Raw genomic sequence first — 14739 nt, 5'->3', positions numbered from 1 at the left:
AACAACGTATTCATATATATGATGATTGATTAAAACCCAGTTAGCAATGACAACCAGGCTAGATTGCTGGCATGAGGGTTATAATTTATGAATCTAGGAAGAGTCCATTGAACCTTTACATGCAGCCATACAGGCTAGCTACTACTTTTTTTTTTTTGGATCAAATCAGTAACCATTCATTAATGTGAAGAAAGGTTACAATTAAGTAAGTCGGATTCAATCAACTTCATTAGCCATTTCGGCCCTTCCTCTATATAATAGAGACTAGCATTTTCATACAAAATTGACTTAGCTAAACCATGAGCTACTATGTTGCATTCTCTGGGTTGAAAAACGACCTTATTGGTCAGAGGCGGAGCCACATAGGGGCCTAGTGGGTCCCGTGCCTCACTGAGATTGATACAAATACAACTTAAATTACATTGATTATCAGTGGTTAATTTGGTAGAGTGGCCCAACAGCTTTATTTGTAGACACCGGGTCTCTGGTTTGACTCTTGCAATATACTTTACTTTGTTTTTTTTTCCTTTTTTTTTTTTTTGGGTATATAAAAGGGACAATATATAAATCTCCATACAATACAATACTAATATACAATACTATAGGCTTCTTCTAGCTCTCTTTTCTATACTTTTCATGTGGTTTGCACTCCAATGAAATCTCATCGAAGAAAATTACTTACTGTTGTAATGTATATATTACATATACAGTTTTTTTTTAATGTTTTGCTATGACTATTTTTTTTTTTTTTTGTGCCCCAGCAAATTAAAATTTCTGACTCCGATAACAGTGGCGGTACCGCAGGCGTGCATGAGAGTCTCGATGTCTTTTACCAAAGTACCCTCCTCAGACCAACAGAATTCACTAGGCAAGCTACTTCTTTACTGTCAACTTCGATATCAAGTGGAATGATACCCACTTCAAGAGCAAAACAAATGCCCGCTTTCAGTGCCAAAAGTTCAATTACTAAAGGAGAGAAGTGACCTGGGCAATCGCTCCCATTAATTGGCCAAACTCATTCCGAATAACTGCACCCAACCCTCTTCTTTCACCGTTGTTTTCCAAAGCTCCATCAGAGTTTAATTTGTACCTTCCAACTGCAGGGGTTGACCAGGTACAACTTCTGTTCACTTTTGGCTAGCTACTACTTTTGAATGCCGCCTCTAGCTTCACGACTATGCTCTTTAGCTGTTGTAGATTATTATATGCAATAGTACGTTATCATTTTGATTTTACCAAGGAAAAGCTTGTTGAATTCAGCATCAGAGCGTACATCTGGGCAAAGCTAGGCAATTAAAAGCCAAGTGATCGATGAAGGAGCTGACACTTGAATTCAATTTAAGCAACTCCATATTTATTCACTGTGGTCCTTTAGATTCAATTCGTTCCAACTCCCTTGAATTTGGACCCGCAAGTATTAACTACTATATTAACAGAAACGTACTGAGATTGGCAAAGATAATGTGACAATTCATTCTTGTCTCATCAATTATTTGTGGAGTCACATCATCAACTATTATGCTTAAGAATCAGTCAAGTACACATGTGATTGATAATTCCATCGATAGATATGTGAATGGTTCATAGCTTTTCCTCTGTGCCACCCGGATCCGGTTGATTGAGTTCTTCAAGATTTTCAGACAATAATAGTTTTGTGTCGGGTCTAGTACGTTTGAATTGATTTATTGAAAATAACTTTTAACTTTGCTTACCTAGTTGTCTATAATTAATAAACTCGATTCAATTTGTATTATGTATGTTTTAGTTTGTAAGTGAATGAATATTGTGTTGAATTATATCTATATATTAATTTATAGGGAGCACTTCTATTGAGAGTCACTAAAATGAAGACTAGTTTAAGACTTTCTAATCAACGATTTGAGAGATTCACTTTTCGATTATATTACGGTAAATCAACATTTAGATGTTTATGTATCTATGAGTATATCAACCTTTAGATGTTTATATATCTATGAGTAGATGAGTAGATCACTTCTTCCAAATTGCTAATAACTAAGATATCGAATTATATCAAATTAATGAAACTAAATCTGTCAAATATGAACGTTCCTGTTTATAACTTAATCACGATTATAAATGCATTAACGATTTTTAAGTTGGTTGAAAATTTTCATAAATGATCTACATATAATTATTTAAATATATGCAGAAATGTGATCAAAAAATAAGTCTCCCAAAAAAATCATCAGTTGTTTTCGTTTAAAACTCTTCCTCAATTATATTGTGCATAAGACAGCTAGTACGTTGGACAGATAGTCATTGAGGATGACTAAATTATATGTTGGTCAAAACATAGGACTGCATTTTTGTCGTCTTGTTATCTTGCAATGTGCACAGTTTTAGTGTAGCGTACGTAGTTGGGAGATTAACATAAATCATAAATGTAACCAGAAACCAAAGTTAAGCTCGGAAAGCTTCTGTTTTTTTTTCCTTGGCAATCGAAATGTTGCTATAAAAGCAAGATTTGCCAAGCTACTTTCATATTTCATAAATTACGATGGGTTCGACACAGTTAGGAGCCAAAGAACTGCATGCAGTCTGTGTCCCTTTCCCAGCACAAGGCCATGTTAACCCCATGATGCAATTAGCCAAGCTTCTGCACTCCAGGGGATTCCGCATAACATTTGTCAACACTGAGTTCAACCACCGGCGTTTAATCCGATCCAGAGGTTCCGATTCTGTCAAGGGACTACCGGACTTCCAATTCGAGACCATACCGGACGGGTTGCCACCTTCAGATAAAGATGCAACTCAAGATGTCCCGGCTTTATGTGACTCCACCAGGAAAACATGTCTAGGCCCTTTTAAGGAGCTGGTGACTAAGCTCAATTCCTCATCTGAAGTGCCACAGATTACTTGTATAATTTCTGATGGTACCACGGGATTTGGGAGGGAAGTTGCTAAGGAACTAGGGATTCCTGAGGTGCAGCTTTGGACTGCTTCTGCTTGTGGCTTCATGGCGTACCTGCAATACAGCGAACTTGTTAAACGAGGCATTGTTCCATTCAAAGGTACTTCATTCTTTCTGAAACCTAATTATTGAGAAAAATGAAACACGGGATGATGAAAAAGAGATATACATCACCATCGAGTAAAGAAAATCAATCTAAACTAAAATTAAAGAACAATTTCAAATGAGTTTTGTTTATGTTTTATTTATGTATGTATTACTTAATCTTAATCTAAGTGTATATATAGTTGGTATGAATAGTCATATACATTGATTTTTTTTTTTTTGCTTGAAACTTCTTACAATGTCAAACATGGAAGGTTGAGTGAACCAGATCTAGAGCCACCCCTTACAAAATATCTCATCCCACTTGTGAAATAATCAACAGACACATGAAAACAGACCTTGTGGTCTTGTGGAAAACGAAAAGAAAAGAAAAACGGCTAGAGATAAACAAGCACCAGGCCACCAGTAGAAAATGGACAAATGATCGAGATTAAAAGCACAGTCATGTCTAGTGATAAAGTAATATGGAGTTCACATCCAAAATCAATTGGTAATGGATGGAGTGGCCCAAACTCTTATAAACTCATAAGAAAAGTTATATTTTTTCTAATGTGGAAGTTATATCTATACACATTCTCAACACGCTCCCGCACGTGTGGTGATTTCTCAAGTCATACATGTAGACAAGTTATATTGGGTGACGGTGAACACGTGTGGCCATCGCTGAAACTAAACAGGTGAGTAACCCGCTCTAATACCATGATAAAGTAATCTGGGGTTCACATCGAAAACTAATTGACAATTAATGGAGTGGCTCAAACCCTTATAAACCCATAAGCAAAATTATATTTTTCCAATGTGAGAGTTATTTTATACACATTCTCAACATCTAGCGTATCGGCCCCATTACTACAATAATTCGTATCCTCTGTATTCTAGTGCAGAACTGGATAGGCTTCTCTATGTAAGGCTGGCCAATAAGGTTCATTTGCAGAATTGCAGGGGACGTGGGTGTGGGGTTCTTTGTCATGTAGAATGAGTAGATCTTAATGGCCGGCTCTACGTACATAGGATTGTCTCTCCTAAGTTTTGCTCCTGGATTTCAATTAAGCAAGCTGTTCTCCCTCTCATAGTCTCATATTGTCATCTTTGCATGTACTTACACTCGAGTGTTCTAAAGTAATAAAATATAAGTTTTACGATTGAAAACTAAAGTGATATATAATATAAATTGAATAGTAACTGTCTTGAATTTAGATATTTGTTGTCCAAATTTACTATTATAATTACCCGTAAAACATCAACATTATCTACTCACATTTTTGCCCCTTGTATGCATTTCGATCAGATGAAAGTTTCATGCAAGATGGTATACTGGATAAGCCAATTGATTGGATCCCAGGCATGAAGAATATGAGGCTCAAGGACATCCCTAGCTTTATCAGAGTCACTGATGTCAACGACATAATGTTCGACTTCTTGGGATCCGAAGCACAAAACTGCTTGAAATCCTCTGCAATCATCCTCAACACGTTTGACGAATTTGAGCATGAAGTGTTAGAAGAAATCTCAGCCATGTTTCCTAACATTTACACAATAGGTCCACTTGCTTTGCTTGGTAGGCACGTGCCTGAAAACAAATTGGTGAAGTCCCTCAGCTCAGGCTTGTGGAAAGAAGATGCAAAATGCCTTGAATGGCTTGACAAACAGAAACCCGATTCGGTTGTATATGTGAATTATGGGAGCATAACTATGATGACAGACCAACATTTGAAAGAATTTGCATGGGGGCTTGCAAATAGCAAGCACCATTTTTTGTGGATTGTTAGGCCAGATGTGGTAAAAGGGGATTCGGTTGTCTTGCCCGAAGAATTTTTCCTGGAGATTAAGGATAGGGGTTATATAGCAAGTTGGTGTCCACAGGAGCAAGTGCTAGCACATCCATCAGTCGGGGTTTTTTTAACTCATTGTGGTTGGAATTCTACTATTGAAACTATATCAGCGGGTGTGCCTGTAATTTGCTGGCCTTTCTTTGCTGAGCAACAGACGAATTGTCGTTTCCTGTGTACCAATTGGGGAATTGGTATGGAGGTAAACAATGATGTTAAACGCGATGAGATTGAAGTGCTTGTCAAGGAAATGCTGGAAGGGGAAAAAGGCATGAAGATGAGGCGAAAGGCAAAGGAATGGAAGAAGAAAGCAATAGCAGCTACTAACACCGGAGGATCATCGTACAATAATTTTGAAAGACTTATTAAAGTGGCTCTTCAATAAAGAACGAGTCATTTGTGTACCTAGTTAGTAATTTTTCGTATTATACGAGAATAAAATACCTTGTTAGTTCCATTCTGGCGACTGAAAGTCCTATTGGGGGGCAATACATGGCTGATAGACGTCTATTGGGGGGACAATAGACATATATTGGGGGCAATACATGTCTATTAGAGGGCAATAGACTATTGGGGCAATAGACGTCTATTGAGGAGTAATAGAGGTCTATTGCCCCTCTATTGGGAGGCAATAAATGTCTATTGGGGGCAACAAACCTTTCCGGTGAGGTTTTCAGAAAAGTCCGGTGGGCGGCGGCCGGTGACCGGAATCTGGCGAAAGTTGGCCGGATTCCGGTGACCGGTGACGGGGCTCCGGCGAAGTCACCTATGGTTTCTCTCTCTTCCATTCTCTCTCTCTCTCTCTCTCTCTCTCTCTCTCTCTCTCTCTCTCTCTCTAAGTAACAAAGGTGATGGTAAAATGGTATTAAAAAAAAAAAAAATCTTAATGGGGTATTAGAGAAGACCTCCTTAGAGTGTTTTGGGTAAGAGGGAATTAAAAAAACTTAATCGAGTAAGTGGGAAAAAAATCTCTAAAAATGGGGTAAATGGACAAAAACTCTTTTTTCTTCGTATTTTACACATATTATTGAACAAAAATGAATACAAATTAATATTTTTAATTAAAAATTTTAATTATTTAATTAATTAAAAATATTTTACCGAACTTTTCAACGAACTATTTGATAAAATGTCCGAATAATACACGTATGTATTTTTCACTTACTATACATGTCCCGTTTTCTATTAACTATGCTTGTGTCTATGAACTATGCTTTTATTATTTTATTTTCATGTGTAGCTAGCATTTTCTTTTAAAGTCATATATGGATCGGATCTCAATTGTTTCTCAAGATGGGATAGCCCTATAAATAAGATCATCTCCAACTATGGTGTCAAAATCCACCGTGGAGCTTCACAGATACAAAAGATAGCCCTCATCTCCTGCGACCCATCCTTCAAATCCATCGTGGGTGATATTTCTGGTCTCATCCTGTCAAATTTGACAGCCTCAAGTCATCTGTCATTTTCTTTTTTTATTGTTGCTCTCCTTCTCTTTTCACTTTCGTCCTACCTAGACCATAGCCATTCATGGCAGACCTTCAATCCTTTTCGTCCCTCTAATTCTTCCTACAATACTCAAATCTTCCCACTCAAACCTTCATGAATCATTCATGTCAAACCAAAAGTTAAATTTTCATTCATATTTGGGGAAAAAGAGAGGAAGAGAGTTGGGAGTTAGAAAGAAAAACTGACGAATAGAAAGAGAATGAGGTTGTGTCGAAGATTGGAGACTAGAGAGTGAGGTTGTATAAAAAATCAGGGATTAGATCAGACTTGATTTTTCTTGATTGATTAGGTGAGCTCAATGAAGATTGGGGATGTGAGATTAATAAAGCAATTCTAGATTTTCAATGGGGTAATGAGATTTAATCTTCTTGTTTTGTTGGATCTGTAGTTTGCTGAGATCTAATCTTGTAATTTCGATGGATAAGTAGTTTTCATTGGGGATAGTGTCTAGTTTATTGAGTCTGGATTGATTGTAGCAGTTTTATAGATTGGTTTGGATTGGAGAAGATTTCCACATCGTAGAATTTTCTGGGCTGCTCTGATATCTTCTTCAGAACTCTCTCTCTCTCTCTCTCTCTCTCTCAAAACTCTGCTCTGATATCGTAGAATTAAAGATTACACAATTATTTTAAAATTTCTAAACATATCAAATATTGGGCTCATATTGAAGATCTCAACAAGATAATTACAATGATATAGTTTTAATATTTGGTAACATTATAAATCAGTAGGCCACACCATTTGGCTTACCAAAACTAAGCCCAAATTCATGTAAAACTAATATTTGGGTTATTTATAATGTTACCAAATATTAAAACTACATCATTGTAAAACTAATATTTGGGTAACATTATAAATAACCCAAATATATAGGAAAATGTTCAAGTAAATGCAGAATATGTGTCTGGCCCAAACTCGAGCTTACTTGCTCTAGTTGAAATAGGGTTTATATTAGAGATATTCTCGGAGAATCTTAGGAGATATCCAATCAATGTATAGATATCCTCTGAAGTTAGGAGTCTGCCTAAGTTCGGGTACTGTTTGAAAATTTTTCTCTTGATTAAAACATAGTTAGCAATGACAACCCAGATTGCTGGCATGAGGGTTATGATTTATGAATCTAGGAAGAGCGCATTTAACCTTTACATGCAGCCATACAGGCCAGCTACTCCGTTTGAATGCCGCCTTTAGCTTCACGACTACTCTCTTTAGTTGTTGTAGGTTATTATATGCAATAGTACGTTATCATTTTGATTTTTCCGAGGAAAACCTTGTTATCTGTTTGGCATGGACTTGAATTCAGCACTCATAGCCTACATCTGGGCAAAGCTAGGCAATTAAAAGCCAAGTGATCGATGAAGGGGCTGACACTTGAATTCAATTTAAGCAACTACGTTTGGCGCTTTATTAGGTTGAAGGCAACAACTCCATATTTATTCACTGTGGTCCTTCAGATTCAATTAGTTCCAACTCCCTTAAACTTGGAGCCGCAAGACTGAGATTTGTTTGCAAAAGATATTAACAGAAACGTACTGAGATTTGTTTGCAAAAGATATTAACAGAAACGTACTGAGATTGGTTGGCTTTTGCAAAGATATATAATGTGACAATTCATTCTTGTATCATCAATTATTTGTGGAGTCACATCGACAACTATTAAGCTTAAGAATCAGTCAAGTATATATACATGTGATTGATAATTCCATCGATAGATATGTGAATGGTTCACAGCCTTTGCTCTGTGGCACTCGGATCCAGTTGATTGAGTTCTTCAAGATTTTTATACATTAATAATTGTGTGTCAAGTCTAGTTTGAATTGATTTATTGAAAATAACTTTCACTTTGCTTACCTAGTTGTCTATAATTAATGAACGCGATTCAATTAGTATTATGTATGTTTTAGTTTGTAAGTGAATGAATATTGTGTTGAATCCTTATATTTATATATCAATTTATAGAGAGCCCTTCTAATAAGGATCACTAAAATGAAAACTAGTTTATGACTTTCTAATCAATGGTTTTGGAGACTCACTTTTTTATTACATTATGGTAAATCAACTGTTTAATGTTTATGTATCCATGAATAGATCACTTCTGAAAATTTTCTTCCAAATTGCTAATTGCTAATTGCTAAGGTATCTAACTATATCAAGTCAATGGAACCAAATATGTCAAACATGAAATGTTCATGTTCATAACTTAATCACGATTATAAATGCATTAACAATTTTCAATTTAGTTAAAAATTTTCATAAATGATTTACATATAAATATTTAAACATCTGTGAAGATGTGATCGAAAAGTGGGTCTCACAAAAAAGTCATCAATTAATTCTCATTTTAGTTGTTTTGATTAAAAGCTTTTCCCTCGATTTATATTGCGCATAAGACACCTAGTACGTTGCATAGATAGCGTCATAGAGGATGACTAAATTATAGGTCTTGGTCAAAACATAGGACTGCATTTTTGTCGTCTTGTTATCTAGCAATATGTACGGTTTTAATGGAACATAGTTGGGAGATTAATAAAAATCATAAATGTAACCAGAAACCAAAGTTAAGCTCGGAATGTTTTTTTTTTTTATTTTTTTTTCTGGCAATCGAAATGTTGCTATAAAAGCAAGATTTGCCTAGCTACTTTCTTATTATTTCATAAATTAAGATGGGTTCGACACAGTTAGGAGCCAAAGAACTCCATGCAGTCTGTGTCCCCTTCCCAACACAAGGCCATGTTAACCCCATGATGCAATTAGCCAAGCTTCTGCACTCCAGGGGATTCCGCATAACTTTTGTCAACACCGAGTTCAACCACCGGCGTTTAATCCGCTCCAGAGGTTCCGACTCTGTCAAGGGACTACCGGACTTCCAATTCGAGACCATACCGGACGGGTTGCCACCTTCAGATAAAGATGGAACACAAGATATCCCGGCTTTATGTGACTCCACTAGGAAAACATGTCTAAGCCCTTTCAAGGAGCTGGTGACTAAGCTCAATTCCTCATCTGAAGTGCCACAGATTACTTGTATAGTTTCTGATGGTCTCACGGGATTTGGGAGGGAAGTTGCTAAGGAACTAGGGATTCCTGAGGTTCAGTTTTGGACTGCTTCTGCTTGTGGCTTCATGGCGTACCTGCAATACAGCGAACTCATCAAACGAGGCATTGTGCCATTTAAAGGTGTACTTCATTTCTTTCTCAAACCTGACTATTGAGATAAAGGGAATGTGGGATGATGAAAAAGAGATGTATATCACCATCAATTATATAAAATCTAAACTCAAATTAAAGAACAATTTCAAATGAGTTTTGTTTATGTTTTATTTATTTATGTATTACTTAGTCTTAATCTTCTTAATCTAGTGTACAGTCAGTATGATTAGTAATATACATTGATTTTTTTTTTTTTGGCTCGAAACTTCTTCTTATAATGTCATACATGGAAGGTTGAGTGAACCAGATCTAGAGCCACCCGTTACAAAATATCTCATCCCACTCGTGAACTAATCAACAGAGACACGAAAACAGGCCTTGTGGAAAACGAAAAGAAAAGAAAAACAGCTAGAGATAAACAAGCACCAGGCCACCAGTACTCCAGTAGAGCGACAAATAACATCATTAACAGTCCTATGATTGAGATTTAGACTTTTAGTGCAGTGGATACATGATCAAGAATTCAAGATTGAAAATACAGTCGTGTCTTATCGGCCCCATTATATTATTACAATAATTCGTATCCTCTTTATTCTAGTGTACAACTGGATAGGCTTCTCTATGTAAGGCTGGCCAATAAGGTTCATTTGCAGAATTGCAGGGGACGTGGGTGGGGGGTTCTTGGGCATTTGTCATATAGAATGAGTAGATCTTAATGGCCGGCTCTACGTTCATAAGGTAGTCTCTCACTCTCTCCTAAGTTTTGCTCCTTACTCTTGGCTTTCAATGAAGCAGGCTGTTCTCCCTCTCATATAACCATCTTTGCATGTACTTGAGTGTTCTAAAGTAATAAAATATAAGTTTTACAACTGAAAACTAAGTTGATATATAGTATGAATTGAATAGTAACTGTCTTGAATTTAGATATTTGTTGTCCAAATTTACTATTATTTTTTTGAAATTGGGCTTGTGCGGCTGCCCTCAAGCCTAGATTAATGAAACTGCAGAATACATGAGGAGGACGTAAAGCTTGAACCCCAGATTACAATAAGCATCAAGAGAACCTCCTGAAATAATATCAGGACTCTCCACAAAATCTATATATTCTATAAAACACCAATTAGCAAAGAGCGTACGAATGAACAATCCAAATTTACTATTATAATTACCCGTAAAACAGCAACATTATCTACTGACATTTTTGCCTTGTATGCATTTCGATCAGATGAAAATTTCATGCAAGATGGTACACTCGACAAGCCAATTGATTGGATCCCAGGCATGAAGAATATGAGGCTCAAGGACATCCCTAGCTTTATCAGAGTCACTAATGTCAATGACATAATGTTCGACTTCCAGGGAACCGAAGCACAAAACTGTTTGAAATCCTCTGCAATCATCCTCAACACGTTTGACGAATTTGAGCATGATGTGTTAGAAGAAATCTTAGCCATGTTTCCCAACATTTACACAATAGGTCCACTTGGTTTGGTTGGTAGGCACGTGCTTGAAAACAAATTGGTCAAGTCCCTCAGCTCAGGCTTATGGAAAGAGGATGCAAAATGCCTCGAATGGCTTGACAAACAGAAACCCGATTCAGTTGTATATGTGAATTATGGGAGCATAACTATGATGACAGACCAACATTTAAAAGAATTTGCATGGGGGCTTGCAAATAGCAAGCACCATTTTTTGTGGATTGTTAGGCCTGATGTGGTAAAAGGGGATTCGGTTCTCTTGTCCGAAGAATTTTTCGAGGAGATTAAGGATAGGGGTTACATAGCAAGTTGGTGTCCACAGGAGCAAGTTCTAGCACATCCATCGGTCGGGGTTTTTCTAACTCATTGTGGTTGGAATTCTACTATTGAATCTATATCAGAGGGTGTGCCTGTAATTTGCTGGCCTTTCTTTGCTGAGCAACAGACGAATTGTCGTTTCCTGTGTACTGATTGGGGGATAGGTATGGAGGTGAACAATGATGTTAAACGCGACGAGATTAAAGCACTTGTTAAGGAAATGCTGGACGGGGAAAAAGGCATGAAGATGAGGCAAAAGGCAAAGGAATGGAAAAAGAAAGCAATTGAAGCTACTGCTATTGGAGGATCATCTTACAATAATTTTGACAAATTGATTAAGGAGGCTCTTCATAAGGAATAACTCTGGTCCTTATTTCTAAGAACTGATCAGAAAATGTTTAGCAATTAAATCTTTTGATGTCATCTTTGGCTTATGAATAAAATCAGTGTTTGCTTTCATTTTTGTCTTTGTATTTGTAATCAACTCAAGATTGCTTTGGCAAATTTAATAACAACCCAAAAGCAAAAATGAAGACGGAATTACTCTAGATCTAGATATCAAATCTTCAAATCGAAGGTGACTCATTATTATGAATTTAGATAATCAAATGTATCTACAAGGTACGTGGCTTGGAGAGTCTAGATTCTTTTGGAGGATATCAATTATCTTTCTACTCATTTTGTCAGTATTTTCTTCACTCATATTTACTGAGAGACAAATATGGTTGCTGACAATTTTGCTAATCTATGTTAGAATTATCTCAAAATAGTATATGGCGTAGTCAATTTCCCTCTTATGTCCTTCATCTTTTACATTTTGATAAGTGTATGTATATGATTCCACGGGGTTCTGCCTTTTGATGTATTTAACTTACAAAATAAAGAAGTCATTTGATCAAAAAATCCAATGATCATTCATGTAAGTATTATAATGCTAGTAAACACCTTAAAATGAGTAATCCTAGGTGAAATATTTTTTTAGGTAACCTCAAAAAGAATCATATTAGTTGTTGATGTGGCACAATCACTTTAATTTTTAGAAAAATAAGAAATTTTCATCAAATAATGTGGCTATGAGGGTATGAGGGTATTTTCATCAAATATGACACATTATTTGCCATATGAGATTATGAGGGTATTTTCTAATTTTAATACCAGTGTGTTTTACACTTTTACATAACATTATGTGAATTCACTTGTACCAAAATTAAAAGTAAGCCCCGGAACCACGCTTTTGTACCTGGAGCTCCTTTAAATTTGTTTTATTATTATTATTTTAATGAAAAGAATGAAAAGATAGTAAACATGGGCATTTGATTAAACACAAGTAAAAAAGCGTAGCCTAATATTTTTTTTTTTTTTGGATCAAATCAGTAACCATTCATTAATGAGCCTAGCCTAATATAGAAGCCCACTAAGGGTAATTTTCCTTCCTGAAATGAAGTATGGATGATGATTTGAACTAAGGGTACAGTGGAAACATAAACAACATTAGTCTAAACATAGAGGCCCAAGAAACATTACAACTAGAACAATGATGTGGTGATTCCATTGCCGAAAACATCAAATAGCCCTCCTGTATGCATCTCCGGGACTTTGATCAAGCACCGGTAGATGGTGAAACTCCGAAAAGAAGCCCACTCCTCCATCCCCAAAGGGACTGAGCTGCACCACCGCCAGTGTCCAGTTTTGATACAAAGCAAATGAAATTAAAGAAAGCAACTAGGAGGTACCTTTTATATCAAGCTAGTTGCTCTTTAAATTTCTTTGGCTTTAATTGCCTTTTGTTTTCTTTTTCGGATCTCCAGCAGTTGCAAAAGGACAAAATGGAGGTAAAAAAAAAATTCACAATAAAATCTTAATCGTGTTTTCTTCGTTTTGTAAAATAGTGATTGGTTTTTCAAATTTGAGGAGTACTACGTAGTACGTACTTAGGTAGAGCAATGAAAGCCAAAAGCAAAAGATCAAATGCTTTTTGGGGGCTTAATTTTAGATGGCTGAGTAAATTCTAATGGTCAAGAAACTAATGTTAAGTGAATAACTCAGTTGGCATATTATAGTGGCAGTAAGAATAGTTTTGCCACATCATTTGATGAAAATTTCTGAGTTATAAATGACCATGTTACATCTGCTCTCATATAATATGAACACTAAATGATGATACATTTAAAATTATTTACAAAAATACGAATATAAATTTTTATAATTAATTGAAGAAGTCATGAGGATGTTTTTTTATAATTTTTTTGTTTCTCTCTGCCAACTAAGCTTGTCAAATTTGGCGGGCTTTTGCTTTAGAGAAATTCTTAGGTGGGGGGTTTCCCCACCACATGGCTTTAGGGCCAATCAATAAAGAAAATTTTCTCTTTTTTGAAACTGCCCATGCTCTCTAAAGTATAATACCTAAAACACCCTCCTACTGGGCAATAATTAATCCTGCCCCAATCCCCACTACGTGGCTTTAAGGTTGTCCCACGCAAGATTGTCTCGCTACTCTAGAATAATTAGAATAATGTATGGTATAGAAAAAATAGTTGTATTATAGTCCTTGCTTTTAGAATAGGAAAAGGCAACTGTTAATGATTAAAAAAGGGGGCTGAAATTTGCACACCCAATTTTACTTTCTGCACACACCTTGTGCTGCTTTTACCAAATCACCCATATACTTATCTCTCTCATCCTATCCCTTCCACAACCTGCAACTAAAACACTCTTCTCTCTCTCTCCCTCTGCCACTCAACACAGACTCAAACTCAAACCATCTCCATCTCCATCTCCCTCCCCTTCATAACCCAATTTGATTATCTCTTCTTCCACAAACTTAATTAAACCCTCCATTTTTCTTCCCAAATGAACCATGAACTTCAAATCGCCTCCACCATCTTCACCATTACCCACTAATTCAAACCCACTCCCTCTAACCCACACCCTCACTCTCCACTGGGTCTCTCCCCCGCCTTTTCCCTCCGCCATTTCCAAACTCACGCACCCATTTCGCCTCCACGCCACCGTCGCCAACCCCGCCAACCCAGCAGCAGACTTAACTCTCACAACTGCCGCCGCAGCCGCCGACGACGACGAGCCACCTATATATAATGAAGACCAGAAGCTTCTAATCCTCCTCCGCCAGAGAAAAACAGTAGAGGCTTGGATTCTCTACACCCAATCCTCCCGCCTCCCCAATCCCACTTGCCTCAGCCGCTTGCTCTCCCAATTGTCCTACCAGAACACTCGCACCAGCCTCACGCGCACCCAGTCTATCATCACGTGCCTCCGCAATGAGCGCCAGCTCCGCAACCTCGATGCCAACTCCCACGGCCTCCTCGCCGTCGCTGCCGCCAAGGCCGGCCAGACCTGCAGACCCGCTACGCCACCTCCATCGTCAAGTCTATGCTCCGCTCCGGCTTCCTCCCCCACG

At 37.1% G+C, this 14739-nt stretch overlaps 2 protein-coding genes across 2 annotated transcripts; both read left to right on the top strand.

Moving 5' to 3' along the window:
* The first annotated feature begins 2370 nt into the window (after positions 1-2370).
* LOC133723934 (linamarin synthase 2-like) lies at positions 2371-5332 on the top strand. Its single transcript, XM_062150810.1, has 2 exons — positions 2371-3032; positions 4326-5332. The coding sequence occupies exons 1-2, from the start codon at positions 2519-2521 to the stop codon at positions 5249-5251; spliced, it is 1440 nt and encodes a 479-aa protein (XP_062006794.1). The 5' UTR covers positions 2371-2518; the 3' UTR covers positions 5252-5332.
* Positions 5333-8935: 3603 nt separating this feature from the next.
* LOC133723927 (linamarin synthase 2-like) lies at positions 8936-11780 on the top strand. Its single transcript, XM_062150801.1, has 2 exons — positions 8936-9552; positions 10751-11780. Exons 1-2 carry the CDS (start codon positions 9039-9041, stop codon positions 11680-11682), a joined length of 1446 nt encoding a protein of 481 aa, XP_062006785.1. The 5' UTR covers positions 8936-9038; the 3' UTR covers positions 11683-11780.
* The last annotated feature ends 2959 nt before the right edge of the window (positions 11781-14739 follow it).

The sequence above is a fragment of the Rosa rugosa genome, chromosome 1 (assembly GCF_958449725.1).
Source record: "Rosa rugosa chromosome 1, drRosRugo1.1, whole genome shotgun sequence".
NCBI classification, from domain to species: Eukaryota; Viridiplantae; Streptophyta; class Magnoliopsida; order Rosales; family Rosaceae; genus Rosa; species Rosa rugosa.
This window is presented reverse-complemented; position numbering and strand designations above follow the sequence as displayed.